General features: G+C 37.5%; 1 protein-coding gene across 5 annotated transcripts in view; it reads left to right on the top strand.

The window, feature by feature from the left end:
• LOC145992252 (uncharacterized) overlaps window positions 1–14,994 on the top strand; it is a 37,030-nt gene extending 22,036 nt beyond the window's left edge. For 2 of the 5 annotated variants that reach the window (XM_083128612.1, XM_083128609.1), the window contains exons 8-12: window positions 1,671–1,879; window positions 4,515–4,689; window positions 8,837–9,000; window positions 9,893–10,373; window positions 14,029–14,994. In XM_083128612.1, coding sequence (XP_082984738.1) covers window positions 1,671–1,879; window positions 4,515–4,689; window positions 8,837–9,000; window positions 9,893–10,373; window positions 14,029–14,096 — 1,097 coding nt within the window. In that variant the 3' untranslated portion in view covers window positions 14,097–14,994. Of the gene's footprint in view, window positions 1–1,670; window positions 1,880–4,502; window positions 4,690–8,836; window positions 9,001–9,892; window positions 10,374–14,028 lie in introns of all 5 variants that reach the window. The other 3 variants (XM_083128611.1, XM_083128608.1, XM_083128610.1) reach the window with 2 other exon arrangements.
• Window positions 14,995–18,561: the final 3,567 nt, after the last annotated feature.

Below are 18,561 nucleotides of genomic sequence, written 5' to 3'. Positions count from 1 at the left end.
TTTATTGTAAGTTCTTTAGTCACACACAGGGCCAGCCAGCCCTAGCTAGGTGTGGGACCTGGGGAATACAATATTCGCAGGGCCTAAAATCAAAATTTTATCAAATTTGTGTTCCTTAGTCTGAATTACAAGTGTCCTATATAATCATAATATTTTCATTATTACGTTTAATTCATGTATATGCGTTTCGTATTATTGTCGAAGAGCAATTAGCACAACATATTGAAGGCTAAAACTGAGAATTATATGAGGCTAATAAAAGTTTCAAAATTATTGTTTCATTTCAATTCTGATGTACTCCTGGTGTGACACTCATTACACTTAATTACAAATAGGGGTGTGATCGATATCAAACTGTTACTTTAACTGTAAAGGTTGCAATATTTAATCATATCCAATAACTAAGGACATGAGGTTTTCGTTTTAACGTTAACACCGAAAAGTTGAGGAAAGCATAATAAAGTGTTCAAATGTATTTGGGTAGTTTCAGTGTTTTGGAATCGCGAAATAATGCAAATTATGCCTTTTTCCAGAATAACACTTAATTTTACAGTTTAACGTGAAAAAAGCCGTGAAATATGCAATATAAACTGGGGATAACACTTCTTCTGTCCAAAAAGAACTACCTGAAATGCTATTCTGTCATTTCTTGTCTAGCTGGTGGTACTTTGATTCAGAAGAGATATCACGCTTCACTTATTGCAGTTTGACATGACTGGCAGGGTTTAACCTTGTCCTGAAATAGAATTTGCTCCGGGGAGGGAAATTTCATAGGAATAGGAAATTTTTTTATGGAGTAGCACCTGTTGTTTTTTTTGGGGGGATATATGTGCACTAAAAATGGTAGTTATTTTAAGGTTGTAGAGAGATTTTCTGGCATTGTTGGGAAATGTGATGTGTATGATTGTGTTCAAAGATTTTGGTGTTATCATTCAATAAACATTTCAAATTTGGAGGCTGAAGAGATGAAATAGTTTTCCAAATGGAAGAAATTTTGTCATTTCTCAAAATTTGTCTCAATTTTCCAGAACTAAAACTATGTGTAAGTTTAAGCATAAAAGGAACATTAAATATACTTGTAAAAATAACACTGAATTTTCCCTAAACTGCGAAAAATAACATCGAATTGCAGAAAAAAAAAATAACCGAAATTTAGGGAAAATAAAATGAAACCTTTAGGTTCCTACCAATAACATAATTCTTTTCTTTTCATTGAATTTTGACACTGAAGTGAATTTACATGTTTTCATAAAATTATATTTTCGCACAATTTCATTCTATGAGTAAACAAACAATACATATTAACTATTTTTGATACAAATATTTGAAACTATGTTTATGTAGTACTTTGTTTAGAATATGATTTCAGTAATTTTGGATATGTTTAAGTAGGTCAAGATAATCCACGAAAGCAGGCTATATCAAATTAGTTACTTAATTGGAAGCATAAAAAAAGACTTCCCACAAAACAATTATTTTTATGTAGCATGGCCCCTTGGACAGGAGCCAGAGTTGCCAGCCCTCAGCTCCAGCTGTGGTCACACCCACGAAAAACACACAATTCAGGTTCCACTGTAATGTTGAAAATCCAATGCTGCAGTTGTTTACAAATGATATAGTTCTGTCCATGTTAAATTGATTGTATTTATATATGCGATTTTCATTTACAGGGAGGGAGGAACAGATAGCAGAACTGAAGAAATTTGGTCAGGACTTCAAGCTGACCGAGTCGGAAGTGGAGAAGAATAAGCTTCAACAATCTCCCGACGACAGCAAAGAGAGTGAAATAGACAAAGTAACCAATACACTGAAAAAGTCAACATTAAATCCAAATGCTAAAGAGTTTGTTTATAATCCTAATGCAAAACCATTTACCCCTGTAAGTATTACCTTTAGTGCAATCTATTCATTTTTGCAGTTACATGATTTAAAATATAAAATTGACATGACCAATTAACGTTGATGGATGGCCAGTGCTTCCGTGCAAATTTCAAAAGTCCAGTGTTCATAGAGCTGATGCTACAACCAAATTTCTGTAACTCTTGTTTCTTAGCAGGAAATTGCTACTTTTACTCCAATTACCATAATTAATAATTTATTGGGCCTCCCCGATGGCACAGTGGTAGCGTTGTCGCCTTGTAATCAAGGAGTCCCGGGTTCGACACCTAGTGGAGGCACATGGCACAGTGGTTCGAATCCAAATTTATACCGTAGGTCCAGTCCCGATTATCCTTACTGTGCATAAAGTAGACTTAAAACACCAACTCAACCAAACAATAATTTACTTGAAACTATTCAGATGCAGGTACACTTATGACTGGAGCTTTGTTTCGAGGTGTGACAATTAGGTGTTCAGCTAATGATGTCAGATTTCCAAAAAAAATTACAAATATATTTTCTGGCTTCATGATGGATGTGGTAAATGCTGCTTTAATAATGCATACGTAAAGTTTTGTGTTTCCACTTTGTGAATTTGGATGTTTTTTGATTAATTTCATAAGCCCACTTCATTAACTGAAGATGCAGCTTCTCGGATGGAGATGGTAGTCTTTGTTCCGGGCAGCATTCTATCCTGGATTTTTTTAAATGTGGCAATGGGAGTAAAATGTTGTCAAAGAATAGTATTTTAAATACGGAGAAACTAGTACTCACTTTTATCCGCGAAGCTGTTTTTTCTTCTTTTTCGATTAATTTCAGTGGCCACTGCCACCATCCTCGTTGTCCAACGAGGATGGTGGCAGTGGCCACTGAAATTAATCGAAAAAGAAGAAAAAACAGCTTCGCGGATAAAAGTGAGTACTAGTTTCTCCGTATTTATATACTACCGCGTCTCTCTTTTCCCAATCATGAATAGTCTTTTGTTATGCCTCAGTGCAAATTTTAAGTGTTCAGAGCCTGTGCTAGAACTGATGTTACCGAAACTTCTTCAGTAAGATTGATACCCTGCTTACAGTTGCATTAAGCATTTTTTTATTATTTTCCTTCCCCCAGAAGTATGGGATGAATTTCAACATGACATTGCCTGATGGAAGGAACAAGACAGTGCTACACATCACATTTTCTCATAAACTTTTATTATTGGAAGGGAAAATGTATAATTTTTCACTTCTAGTGAGTCATATTGTTAAAAAAAAAAAAATACCGTACCTCTCTATAGCAGTTATGATTTTTTATTTATTTATATATTACTACATATTTGAAAAGTGCATACGTGGAAAGCTTGTGTCCAGAAAGGTTGCCATCTGCTAAACGTTAAATTATTGAAAACATGATCTTATGTGCTGTTCAATATATGATGCATAGTTGGATAAAATGTACTTTCTTCGAAAGTTAATCAGTTATTCAATTAAACGTGCACTTAAGTTTTAATTTTCCTTTTTTTTTTTCTAACAACTCCGAAAAGGCAACAACAGTTTCTTTAATTTTTGTAATCGCACCTTCAATAATTTGAAGTTCCTTGATAATGTAATGAGTAATCAGGAGGTCCTGGGTTCAATTCCCAGTGTACAGTGGTTTTGCATTCTATTAGAAAGTAAAGGTCCAGTCTGTTAACCTGAGCACAAAGTTGACTTGAAAAAAAAAATATTGACTAGAGATGAGTTGGGGCCCCCTTATAATTTCTTTTGTGAAAGTGTGTGGTTATAGAGTCCCAGCGTGAGCATTGCTATGTTTGTCTCTTTATCAGACACACACTTAATGCTATAGTAATTTTGGTGTATGCACGTAATCAGTTCTAAAACTTGTAGATTGAATTACTTACGTGAAATTTAGAAAATTTCGCACTTCCACATTGCACAGTTTAATGGTTAAATCCTATTAATTTCGAAGATCCACTGTCTTCATTCACAAAAGGGTACGGCGTTTGAAGCAGAGATGGTACCACATCACTGCATTGTTTGCGGTACCATCTCCGCTTCAAACGCCGTACCCTTTTGTGAATGAAGACAGTGGATCTTTGAAATTAGTAGGATTTAACCATTAAACTGTGCAATGCGGAAGTGCGAAATTTTCTAAATTTCACGTAAGTAATTTTAAACCACGTTTACCGCAACCATCATGAATTGTAGATTGAATATTGTGTTCCATATTCACATCATGGTTAAGCTGAATTTTGTGACTGAAACTTAGTTATTAATACTGCTTTCAAATCTGTGTTGACATGAATTATTTTCACACAAAGAGCTTCTAAAACCACATTCTGAACAGAAGATGTTTGTCTTACCTGTCAGAGCAGGAACACAAGAGGAAACACAGCGCACGTAAAAATATATCTAGAAGTTTGACACTTCAGAGTATATTCTGTTTTAAACTCCATTTTATTCTTGACAAACCAACAAAATAATGGAACCTTTATTTTAGTGGTTGGAGTGTTGTTTCCACCGTGTTCCTTCTGACAGGTAAGGTGAAGATGAATTATTTACTTAACGAGTCTTTTCTTGAAGTTGCGTAATTAATAATCTGCCCGTTTTCAATAAAAGGAGAAAGCATTAAACTTTGTGCAGTTGTCATTCCAGCGTTCACCAAGCACTCCTACACCATCCAGGCCGCACACACCCCAGACTCCACAGACGCCTCAGTTCCCAGGCCCACCAGGCGTGCCGATGGTTCCAACAGTGGTTCCCACGTACGTAGTGACAACAAGCCAACCGGCTTTCACTCCTGCTAATCTAGGAGGTCGCCACAGAAAGGGTTAGTATTTTAAATTTTTTTATACGAACATTATTTGGTTCATATGTCTTTATTCAGTAGGTGAGGTTCAGCTACTCATAATACATACCTCACTGTTTTGACCTGATTTTTTTTTACCCTTACAAGAGGCAAAAATAAGTAACTTTCAACTGTTTTAACCATAGCTAGCCAAGTTATGTCATTCCTCAGTTATACTCTCTAGCCTTATTTGAAAATTTTAGGAGTTCTCTGGATAAGTTGAGTTCATGAAATGAGGTAGCACAATTGAAGGCTTTTCAGGGAAAAAGCACTGAAGTCAAGAAATGCAATTTTACAGCAGACAGTTACGTATGTTTATTCGGATAATAACAAACATAAAGACATGATATATATACATGTTGAATCATCACTGTTTAGAATCTTTACACATGTCCAATATAAAATTATACTTACAATATTTTCATTAATTGATTCAGTGGGAAGCCACAGAAAATTGCAGTTTGTGACTTATGTGCCTTTTTCTGAACACCTCCGATATATATATATATATATATATATATAATGGATAAAAGCAAGGAGGGCCAAAAGGGCTAAGTAAAAATCAAATAAGGTAAAAGGAAACACTCACCGGACAGTAGGAAAATTCAAAATTTTCGCTAATTTATATATATATAAAAATCAAATAAGGTAAAAGGAAACACTCACCGGACAGTAGGAAAATTCAAAATTTTCGCTAATTTATAGCATCATCGAAAATTAAAACTGATATACTTTTACTAGAGGTACATATTTTTGGTAAATAAAGAAGCAAAATTTCTGTACAAAAGCAGAGTTATTTTCAGGTTCAAAAGTGGCAAATAAAATATATATAGCGGTGAAAAAGCAGTATATAAAATTACATTTTGGTTTTAAAAATGTGATTATAATCTTAAAATCTGATTTAAAAACTGCACTTACTACACAAAATAAACATATTCCTTCTAATAGCACATTTATGTCATTACCAGAATATTAAGTTTATTCCTGTATAAAGGGGTCCATTTTTGCTTCCCAAATATTTACAGCAGAATTAATCAATTTTTTATGAGTTGCGTAACACTCAGGATAATTCTATCTTCAGAAAGTGTCTTTCATAATTGGGTCTTGTCCGTAAATAAACTAAATTTTGTGTTTAAGAGTCTATTTTGCAGTTCATTTCCTGACAAAACATGGTAGGAAAATGCACCTCACACCTTTCAGAAACATGAAAAATTAACATAACAATGTGTTATTTCACATTTTGCGTTTTCGTCAAAAACTAAATATGCATGCATCTAACTTTTACTAATTTATTTGGCAAACAAACCAGGTCATGGTAAAAATAGAGGTAATACATTCTTCAACCTGTTTTTCAGTAACTTCCTAACAGGGATACTTTACTCCCGACTGTACAATATATATATATATATATATATATATATATATATATATATATATATATATATATATATATATATATAATGGATAAAAGCAAGGAGGGCCAAAAGGGCTAAGTAAAAATCAAATAAGGTAAAAGGAAACACTCACCGGACAGTAGGAAAATTCAAAATTTTCGCTAATTTATAGCATCATCAGTGTGAGAAGAAACAGAAGACGGAACCGGAAGTTGGGGTCCTGCAGAGTTGCCAGGTCCCCATTGAAGAAGAAGCGGTGCGTAGAACGAAAAAAACACTGTTTCGTCACCAGGCTCGTCGTAAACTGTGAGTGGGTAGGATGAGTTGGGAGGGAGGGTGGGAGGGTTGGGCATTACTGGGTGGCCTTGTTCAGGCCAGGTGGAGTGGTTGCACTCATGGCCGATATATAGGCCCTCTCCCATCTTTTGCGAACAGAGGTGTTGGCTGGTTGGGGTAGGAGGTGGATGATCGCTACCCGGAAGCAGTCGTTGAAACTGATGTTGTGGTGGTTGGTGTGGACGGCGACAGTGAAGTCCAGGTTGTGGGTGGAGGAGCGGTGGTTATTGATGCGGAGGTTGAGGGCCGTTGATGTTTCCCCCATGTAAAAATCACCACAGATGTTGCAGGTGAGGACGTAGATAAGGTTTGAGGCATGGCAGGTCCCTTTGGGATGGAGGGTAAATTTGCCAGTGGCCGTGTGCACCTGGAGGGTGTGAGAAGTGATGAGGATGGGACAGGTCTTGCACCTAGGTCGGTTGCATTTATGGGCAGGGGGGTGTTGGATGTGTGGTGAAGGAGTGTTGTGGACCAGGATGTTTTGGAGGTTAGGGGGGCGTTTGAAAACCACCCTGGGTTTGTCGGGAAATATGTTTTTGGTTTCGGGATCACTGTGGAGGATTGGGAGAAGAGAGTGCAGTGTGTGCCTGATTTTGTTGAGGTGGGGATGATATTGGGTGATGAGTGCAGGTGGGTTGGTGGCAGCAGGTTTCTTGGTGGTAGTGGTATGTGAGGCAGCTCATGATATTTGCTTGGTGACCAGGATGGAGGGATATCCACGGTTAACCAGGGCCTGGTGTAGGCGGAGGTTATAATTCTGGCGGGAGGTGGGTGAAGTGTTCAGGCGCTGTCCCCTGAGGGCCAGAGAGAATGGAATTGCTTTTTTGGTGTGGAACGGGTGGGAGCTGGAGAAGTGTAGGTATTGCATGTGGTTGGTGGGTTTTATGTGGATGGAGGTAGTCAGGTGTCCTCCCTCGATGTGCACGTCCACATCCAGGAAGGTGATCTGGTTGGGGGAGTGTGTCCAGGTGAATTTTAGGGAACGGAAGTGGTTAAGTTGGTCCAGGAAGGCTGACAAGGATGGTTCTCCATGTGTCCAGAGTCGTCGATGAAGCGGAGCCAGAGGAGGGGTTGGGTAGCCAAAAACTCTTGCTCAAGTTGGCCCATGAAGAGGTTTGCATAGGATGGGGCCATTCTGGTACCCATGGCTGTACCTCGGATCTGTAGGAAATTTTGGTTTTCAAAGGTGAAGTTGTTACAAGTGAGGACAAGGTGGGCTAGGTGGGTCAGGAAGTTTCAACGACTGCTTCCGGGTAGCGATCATCCACCTCCTACCCCAACCAGCCAACACCTCTGTTCGCAAAAGATGGGAGAGGGCCTATATATCGGCCATGAGTGCAACCACTCCACCTGGCCTGAACAAGGCCACCCAGTAATGCCCAACCCTCCCGCCCTCCCTCCCAACTCATCCTACCCACTCACAGTTTACGACGAGCCTGGTGACGAAACAGTGTTTTTTTCGTTCTACGCACCGCTTCTTCTTCAATGGGGACCTGGCAACTCTGCAGGACCCCAACTTCCGGTTCCGTCTTCTGTTTCTTCTCACACTGATGATGCTATAAATTAGCGAAAATTTTGAATTTTCCTACTGTCCGGTGAGTGTTTCCTTTTACCTTATTTGATTTTTACTTAGCCCTTTTGGCCCTCCTTGCTTTTATCCATATATACCTTATTTGATTTTTATATATATATATCCAGAAAAACCGGTAAACACTGTGTTTTACATGTTTTTATAATGTTAAGACATTGTTTTTGTCATACAGCATATGCATGGTGAATGTGAATAAATTAAATAAATGAAAGAGTAACAAGAAAGTTGTAAAATTTCTTCACAATGTAGAACTAGATTTAAGTATCACAAGACGACATTACTTGATTTAGAGGGAGGGGGTTCCTCATGTGTAACATGAAGCCTGTGGCCCTGGGTTCAGTCCCTATGTTCTTCTCGAATTAATCAGCTGTACAAGTGACATCCATTTTTATATAAGTATGAAGGTGATTGGCATTTTAAAATTAATGCAGTGATTGACAACTCAAAATAATTTCATTGTATGCATGTTTTGTGGTGATTTTGCTTCCACAAGTTCCATGCATAGAGCATTCACATAAATATTGTAAATAATTTGTTGTTTTTAAAAAAAGTAGTAAGAAAAATGATTTGAAAATGAAACATTACCAGCTACGATATAAATTTAATTTTTCTGTGTAGTGGCTTAGAATTAAAACACTAGTTTGAACAAGAAGAATAATTTCATAATTTCAATAGCCAACTTGAGATGGAGTAGGAAACAAGTGGAAGGGCAATCTGGGTTGTTTTTCCTTCCATTTTTAACACTGTTGAACCTGTAAAATAATGAAATCATGTCAACTACATGTTTCTTTATTATTTTGAACACCAGTTCAGATGGGCATGCCCCACCGACCAGACATGACTTCACAGATGCAAGTAGCAGCAGCCACAGGGCAGCCTCTTCTAGCACCAGCACCGATTCATCCACAATTCCCTGTGCCCTACAATCCACAGGGCCACATGATGCCTGGAACACCACAACCATATCAACAGGTAAAGGAATGTTATCTTGCTTTAATTGTTACCATTTTTTTAAAATTCATCTGTATAAAAATTGTCTTTCAAATTTGTTTCAGGTTCCTGCAGTATGATTTTTTGTTTACTTTGAACTTGCACCCATACGGATGCCGATATTCTTGCCAATTCTCACTGATACCAATGCTTGAATTTTGTAATAATAATTAAAAGTTGTTCAAAATATAGATTAATATTAGTATGTAAGTATTGCATTTCAATTATAAGCATTCATTTATCAGACTTTTGCTTCAAAATATTCAAGAATTACTATGAAACCTTTAGATGTTTATTGTTTATTACAGTGATGGAATCTTGATTTTGTTTAATCAGGAGACAAACATGATAAAACTTAAAATACATGAAAATTAAAACCTACTGAAATTTGTAACATTTGACTGTTTGGACCATGGGAATTGAATGCAGGAAAATTTAACTCCTGGAACATAGACTGGGTTTCACAGGATTTGTTTTTCAGAAAAAGATGACAGAAAATCTTTATTATATTGTCAGTATTATGGGAATATAAGTATGTAGTTGTACAAGATATATTGTCAGTATTATGGGAATAGAAGTATGTAGTTGTACAAGATATACAGTGGAACCTTGCTTTTATGTTTATCAGGGGACCAAGGTGAAAAAACTTAGAATACATGAAAATGTAAAATGAGGACAATTTTATAGCATTTTGCTGTGTTAGGACCGTCGGGATTGAATTTATTATGTGAGAAAATGTAAAATGCAGGTTCCAATGTATGTATATATTTCTGAGAGAAAGTAAGATATGGTAATTATTTACTGTAGTTGCATGTGTTGATAATGCAGATAAATGCAAGGTTAAGTTCTGTATTCTTCTTTTTATGGTTTGCAGATGGTGCGAATGGTTCCTCCTCAGGGTGGAATGGTTCCTATGGCACCCTCTTCCATGAGCTACCACGAGTCACCCCAGCCTCAACCTGGCCAGATGTACATGTCTGCTGCTCAGGTCCCACCGCAGCACCACCACCACCCCCCTCCTCAGCCAAACCCTGCCCCCTCCCCTGCTCAGAACCAACCACCTCAGCCCCCCACCCCCTCTGGAGCCACGCCACAGCCAGTCATGTACCAGCAACCTATGCAGCACCATCAGGGTAACTTGTCGCAGCCTTCGCCCCACAACTCGCAGTCGCCGGCTGCATCCTACCCGCAGCCTCCCCCCACCACCCATGCACTCCCCTTCATGTGTCCCATAATCAGCCCGCAGCAGATGCCACCTCCAAATGCACACATGATGCCTCAGTCGGTGCCGTCGTCGGTAACGTCGATGCAACAAGTTCAATACATACATCATCATCCACATCCACATGCACAAGGTAAGTGCTTCCTCGTTACTCTTGGAACGTTAGGGAGCTTTCAGACAAGCATCACGTGACTATTGGAAGTATTTGGGATATTCGGACATGTTCGCTTTGGCTTTTTTCATTCACTTTAACATAGAACATAGTTTTTCAGAGTTTTTTGCAATAATAAGCAATGTTTCAGTCCTCCTTACAATTAAAAGTTAAAATAATGAACGAATTTAAATGATCGTCCATTTTGATACCTGTTAACTAGTAACGTGTAATAAAATTCCATTTCATTGAAACTCAACGATGGGCACGTGTAGAGCAGGAGAGATGGTGTAATATTAGTTTCTATTGTAGCAACAAATTTCAACTTCTAACAGCTATTTTAACAGTTGGTCAGTCAACAGTTTGCTGAGGAATGGTATTAACGTGCTTGTGCAGTCTTATCGAAATTTACATTTAATTTAACTATGTATTACAGATAAAAGCAATTTCAGGGTGGCTACTCGCAACTTTTATTAATCCCAATCCCATTGAATTTATACATATTTATTAATGCCGTTAGGCAAGGCTGTGACAGTTTAGCTTTTATTTTTATCGAGGAAGGAAAATAAAAGAAAGCTGTGTGGAAAATAAAACATAATTCTGTCAATCAGTTTGCTTTGTTAGTGTCCCTTTCAGAACAATCTATGAAAGACAGAAGATTATTGCAAGATTTATCTTGAAAGTTGATTAGGTAAATTTCCAGTTTGAAATTCTTATACAGTGTAACAATTTTTCGTAGATTAGTATATCCCGCAACATTTGTGACTAGTGTTTGCAATTTGTTTCGAGTCTGAGTATGTGAAAAGGCAAATTTAATCTCCGCACCTTACATTATATACCCAGGTAGATAAATGGCCACGGTGGCTCAGTCGGTAACGCGTCTGACTACCATACTAAAGGTTCCGGGTCCGATTCCCGGCCAGTTCAAATCCGGGAACTTTTCTTTTTCCAACATTTGGAGGTGGCCCCCGGCACCCACCCAGTGTCGAATGACATGGGTACCTGGGGGAAACTCAGGGGGAAGGGGGTAAAGGCAGTCAGGGGCGTGATGCTGATCTCATCACCCCTATGTGCCTTCATGGTGTGGCGCTAAGCACAGGGTAGCAGTTTACCTTTTTGTTTTTGTATATATACCGTTTGAATGAATTAAATTAAAATTTTTGGATAAATTGGAATCACGCAGACCCTTTACATTGTTAATATATTTGTGTATGTCTGTATGGGTGGTTTGATTGATTTGTTGTTTTAAGTCTACTATACACAGGAAGCCTAATCGGGACTGGACCTACAGTTTAAAGTAGGATCCGAACCACTTGTCCCTCCACTGGGTATTGAACCCAGGACCCCTTGATTACAGGGCGACGACGCTACCACTGTGCCATTGGGGAGTCCCTATGTATGGTGGTGGGAGGTGGTAATACGTAAGGTTGAAACGGAGAAAATATCATTCTGTACCCTTGAATTTTTGGAAAGTTTGTCTTGAAAACCAGGAATTATACTTGAATTTTATCAAGATCCCATAGTAGCCACCCTTAATTTCAAATATTAGTATTGTTCTTATTAGTATTATAATTTGTTGCATTTCTCCCCGGGAAGTTGGATATCCTCCGGAGGAAACTGGCTGGATTCAACACTGTCTCTGTGGCAGAGTGGTTAGCACAGCACATTATGATGCCAGCGGTCCTGGGTTCAAATTCTGGTCTTGACACGGGTTTTCTTCGTGAATGTCCTTTTATCAGTTTCATCATACCACTCATCATCTTTGCAAGAAGCCAGAAGTGGCAGAAAAGCGAATTAAAATAAATCAATTAATGAAGGACAAGCTGCATGTGTTGCTTGTTGCTTGCATCCCGTTTGAACTGGGCTGTTTTTCTTAATGCGTGTGTTGTCACCCCAGCCTGTTGGTCACACATGCACACTGAAGGGGTCCATGACACTTTGATCTGAAAGCTCCCTACAGGGATTTATCTAGAAATTTCCATTTAGGGGTTGAAAGGGTATATTTAGAGCTAAAATGATTATAAATTGGACATTTGTGAAATTTTAGTTTGGGGGGGGGGGGGTTGAAATTTTTTTGGTTTGCGAGTAAATCACTGGCTCCCATAGTTTGTTTGCTTACAAAATTTACTACTTGAACTTTAAATAGTCAGAATATTGAATGCAACATAGCCATGCCCATATGTTAGATTTAAATGTGGGCATTTTGTTTTCTAGTCTCATGCGTATTAGTTTATGAAAAGAAAGTTTAATGCTAGGCCAGTTCCAATTTGAATAGGTATCTTCTGCAACACAAAGACTCATCTATCAAAGAATTGCCCAATTTTACTACCAAATTTGTGAGCAGAATTAAGTACCAAGAAGTAAATTTAAGCTTATACTTTCCAAAATTAATCAGCTCTCTCTCTCTATTTATATACTCTCAAAGAATTCTTCAGTGTAATGTGTCCTATTGTTACAGATAAACCTTTCATCCATAAAATTACAGAAGAAACAAAAACAGTTCATCTGAGAGCAGTTTACCTGTGTTAAATGTCTTATTGACTTAGGCACATATTTTTGGTAAATAAAAAAAGCAAAATTTCGGTACTAAAACAGAGTCGATTTCGGGTTTAAAAGCGGTAAATAAAATAAAATTTTGGTGTTATAATCACATCAAAAGTGCTATATAAAATGACATTTTGGTTTTAAAATTGTGAATATAATCCTAAATTTGATTTAAAACTGCACTTATTACACAGAATAAATGTATCCCTTCTAATAGCACATTTATGTAGTTACCAGCGTTCCTGTGTTAAGGGGTCCATTTTTGCTTCTCAAATATTTACAGCAGAATTAATCAATTTTCCGTGAATTGCATAACTCGCAGGATACTTCAGACTTCAGAAAGTGTCGCTTTGGTATATAAATGGTAAATTTCGTGTTTGAGTATATTTCACATTTTGCAGTTCATTTCTCATTATTTCGTGACACAACAGGGTAGAGAAATGCACCTCTCACCTTTCAGAAACATGAAAAATGAACATGTTATTTCATATTTCGTGTTTTCGTCAAAAACGAAATTTGCATGCCTCTACTTATTGTGCATTGGGCCATAGGCAATGTAATGTATTTATCTTGAAAATTGCTGAGTTGATAGTATTCAATGATTGATTGCTTTGGTTTATTTTATTTTGCACTTCTGCTACTTTTGGCTAATTGTATAGATGAGGATGAGTGATGATTATATGATGAAATTGAAGGTTAATTCACAAGGAACACATACAGGGATTCGAACCTGGGACCCTTGGCATCGTACCATGGTGTGGTAACCACTCAGCCATGGAGGTCAATAGTAATATTCATGTAGCCATCATTAAATACACATGCTGGGTCTCCATGATTGCATAGTAGCAATGTTGGCATATAAAGTGCACTACCGAAACGAATGTGAAAATATCCCAGCATATTATATTGATTGGAAAGAATAAACAAGCCTATTTTCATAATTTTCACTTGTTTCCCTTGTGCATTTTATTCTTAACATAAAAGAATTCACCCCATGAAGTGAGTTAAATGAGAAAATATATGTATAGTTCATGCTTATTTGTAGGTCATAATTTCATTATTGAGAATTGACATATGTTTATAAATATTTAAGGCCTTCCTTTCTTTTCAGTTGGAAGCAACCAGCACCATATACAAGTAATCCTACCACACAGTCAATGAGGCTGTGACTAGTAGATCAGAATTGGAAGGAAGAGAGTTTGCTTCTTTGTGGGATGGCAGCTTCGTTCACTTGCAATGGACAACCGGTGGAGCTTCTGTGAATGCTGTGCTCTTTGTCCGTCTGCGATGGACTTTATCTTCTATCCTTTCCGTTGGCATGCGATAGATCCTGTACCTTTATCTATATATTACGGTAGATAAAGCTTTGGAGGGGGAGAGAAATGAACTGAAGTGTCTGGGGAATTGATCTATGTTAGTGTGGTGGTATGCACGGTCGTTGTACCACGATGCATAATATGCAGCTGCGTGCGTGTGGTGAGTGAGAGTTGATGGCTGCATGATGCGAGTGAGTGGCGTGCGTGCGTGACGGATGGAGTGAGCGAATTAACATGTCATAATGTGAATATGAGTTATTCAACCCAAGACTGCACAGTAGAAGAATATTGCTGCTGTCCTACAGATGAGTCGCGTTGAGAATCTTCTCCGTGTGCAACAAACTCCTTGAAGGCTTAGCACGGTAGGAGTGAACTGCGGGCCAGTTGCCTTAATATATATACTTAACGTACGACAGATCTACAAACACATTTACGAGAAGTCGCGAATGTCAAGATTTCGGCTGAACGAGATTGGCATTCTCGGAACGTAAGCAAGGCGAGAAAGTCGTTGCCCACCTGATTAAACTGTAGCATAATTATCAGCAGAATGCATAATCGGCCAAAGCACGTCATTGTGGGAACCTGAAGGCAAGGATTGGAAGCTGCTCTGTATCTTGTTTTGCTGCGAGTATTGTTGAACACAGAGAAGAAATATTTTGGTTGGGAAAAAGTGAAGAGAAGTGGTCCAGTTTCCATCTGGTGATGGCTTACTGTGCCCTTTGTAGATTAAATTTTATATGAAATATTGAAAAAAAATAAATGAATATTAACTTAATAGCACTGCTTTAACTGTTTTCCCCTTCCTTTGATATGTAGATAATGTTCCAGTTCTGTTCATTACATGGAACAAAGAGACAATTTGTCTGTTTATATTTATTCATTCCACTCAGCATGATGTACAGCCAATGACAAAAGTAATAGTAGGTGAATTATCTGTCGTCATGGTCATTCACACTATTTTCTTCAATTTGAGGGTAATGAATTGAAATAAATATGTGACCAAGATACAGTGGAACCTCGATTTTACACTTTTGAGAGGACTTAGCTGGAAAAAATAAAATATGGAAAAATGAATCTATAGAGGCACATATTTTTGGTAAATAAAAAAGCAAAATTTCGATACAAAAACAGTCAATTTCGGGTTCAAAAGTGGTAAATAAAATGAAATTTTGTTGGTATAGCGGTGAAAAAGCATCACATAAAATGATATTTTGGTTTTAAAAATGTGAATATAATCCAAAATTTGATTTAAAAACTGCACTATTACACAAAATAAACATATCCCTTCTAATAGCACATTAAATCAGTACCAGAATACTAATTTTATTCCTGTATAAAGGAGTCCATTTTTGCTTCTCAAATGTTTGCAGCAGAATTAATCAATTTTCCGTGATTTGCATAACTATCAGGATAATTCTGACTTCAGAAAGTGTTGCATCGGTATATAAACGGTAAATTTCGTGTTTGAGTCAATTTCGCATTTTGCAGTTCATTTCGTGACAAAACAGGGTAGGAAAATGCACCTCACACCTTTTAGAAACCTGAAAAATTAGCTTACAATGTGTTATTTCACATTTCATGTTTTTGTCAAAAACTAAATATGCATGCCTCTATGAATCGAGGAAAATCTTATAATCTTTTGCTATGCTGTGGCCATCAAGATTGAATGTATAATGTGGGAAAACCTAAAATCTGGGAACGTAAAATTGGGGTTTACTATAATTCCATTCCTCAAAACAACAATGGGTGTAGAATCAAAAGGAATTACCTTTATCTACAAATTGTACAGTCACTGACACTGCCGGCGTGTAAAGATTTAATTGATATTCATTACAAGCCAGCAGTGTCCGTTACTGTACATGCAATAAGCAATGGATAGTGAAGTAGGAATGATAGGCAAGTTACATTATGTATTTTGCACTTTTGGTTGTGTTGCTTGGAGTTGGTAATTACAATAAATAATTTTGCACGGTCAGTCAGTACTGGAAAAATGCACAGAATTGGGCACGGACATATTTGATTTGTGTGTTGTGATTTTCTTCATAACAGCATAGTTATGATTATGAGAAGAGTAAATTATTATAGTGATTAATGATTATAATGATCAGCAACAATAATTATCCATGTTATTTTTGCAAGAGCACGTAAATGAAAGAGAAATTTTATGTTTTGAAAGCAATTTGTCAAATTTGAAATTAAAAGCATAACTAACAAAATAATATAGATTAAATTAGTACAAGATGATATTCATTTTCAAATTCAAATTGTTTAAAGGAATATTTTATTGGCTAATTGTGCTGTATATGATAAATAATAATGATATTAACCAAATACATGGCAGTGGGATGAAATTGACATTCTTCATTTGATTGTATACAAAATAAAGGGCGTGTACGAGGCGTATTCGGGAAGTAAGTACCGAAAGGGTGTAAGAAATAAAGTAAAATAGTGTTGTACCTTTTTTTATTTGAATTGCATTCTACAGACCTTAAGCTACTTTGCTACGTAGTTTCCACCATTTTTCAAGCATTTGTCAAAGCGTGGCACTAGTTTTTGTATCCCATTGTGATAGAATGTTCCTGCCTGTGATGAAAGCCATCCATGCACTCCTGCTTCAACATCATCATCCTCGTAGAAACACTGACCACAATTTTCGATTCCAGGCGATCTGTCACAATTTCGTAGAGGACTGTTTTCTTGAATTTTTTGGAAATTCCATGGAAAGCGACGATATTGTGAAGAGTCTGTTTTCACAAATTTCCGCGTCGACCGCACACGCCAAATCCTCGGTCACAACAGATGGCCGACCGCTCCTTGGCTCATCGTAAACTGTCTCACGACCTTCTTTAAACATACCAAAAAGACCTCTCACAGTTGACAGTGGATGTCTACCGGTTTCACGATTCTTGCATTGAGAAAACAAAACACAGACCGGACTTCACAGTCGGCGGGCCGATTGATTTTCTTGAACATTTCAAACCTTCATAAACCTACGAAGAAAAAACATGACCTGCTCCCACGACTGCCTGTGGCTTACTAACGGATGAAGGATGTCAGCGAGAACTCATACGGTCGCGACTGCAGCGCTACAGCGGCAATATTTGCCAACGCTACTTACTTTACGAATACGCCTCGTATTTATGATAGGTGATATAAGCTGTTTTTTTTTATTCACGTTGAAACAGAAGTTTGCTTGAAATAATGCAGCATGTAGAAAAGAAGTCTGAACTTTAACGTTTCCTTAGTCTGCTACTGAAAACAGAATAAATATGCCAGTAAGAGAGTTTATCCAAATTGCTAAATGAATATTTTATGCGAGAGGTCACACAAAATAAATTTCCCGACACAAATTTATTTCAGGATAGTAATTGTTTGAAATGGTGAAAAGAAAAAGGTCTTAGCCACATACTTTCTCATGTAGAGAACTGAGTGGTATTAACTGCAACAAGGTTTTACAAATAGCGTTTGAGAAATCTAAACAGATCCAATTATTTGGAACTTAGGAAATCACTTTTTTTGATGAGTCATTTAAAAAAAATGAAATAAGTCTAAGGTACATGAGTGTTGGGAGGGATCAAAGTGACGCACTTTGAATTGATTCTTTCATTCTAGAGGCCTCTTGCATACTATTAGACAGCTTGCACACCGAAGCAACACATGAAACTTGGAAATGAACTTGCAGAAATGAATGCAACATTGCATCCTTATATTCTGTCCTGGGTATATCTGGAGCAAGACTGCACATAGCAGTGGAGAAGGGGGGTGGAATCAAGTGCGCAGAGCGAAGCACTACAGGCTGCTGCGAAGGATAAAAAGTTACAAAAAAGCAGAAGTTTCATCCCTGAAATCCAAAGAAAGTGGGACTGGATGCCACTTTAAAAGCCACTTATCCTCTATACTCAAGCTTCACTTATGTAAGTGAGCTGAGATGAAGAAAAAAAACATCATTTTGAAGATAGCCATGTCTTTGTCAAGTTAATTTCATGTTACTTAAGTGAACTATGCATCAGTAGCGGCTCGTGCCTAAAAATAACAGGTGTAGAAGTACATTTATAGGCAATGAAAAACAAATAGTAAGTGTCAGTGGGCTCCCCACAATTTAAAAAGTCTTTTTTGTCTTCATCCGTCCATCTGGAAAATGGTGTCTGCAACAAATTACACACTAAGTCATTTACTGGGTTCATTGTACAAACCACAGCTCAACACATGAACACAACACACGATAGGAAACGTGGAACAAGATCTCGCGAGAACACGATGATTTTGCCACAACCACTGGATGCAATGTTTTCTGTCGACGAGAGAACTGC

Source organism: Lepisma saccharinum, chromosome 9 (genome assembly GCF_977018435.1).
Source record: "Lepisma saccharinum chromosome 9, izLepSacc3.1, whole genome shotgun sequence".
Taxonomy (NCBI): domain Eukaryota; kingdom Metazoa; phylum Arthropoda; class Insecta; order Zygentoma; family Lepismatidae; genus Lepisma; species Lepisma saccharinum.
This window is presented reverse-complemented; position numbering and strand designations above follow the sequence as displayed.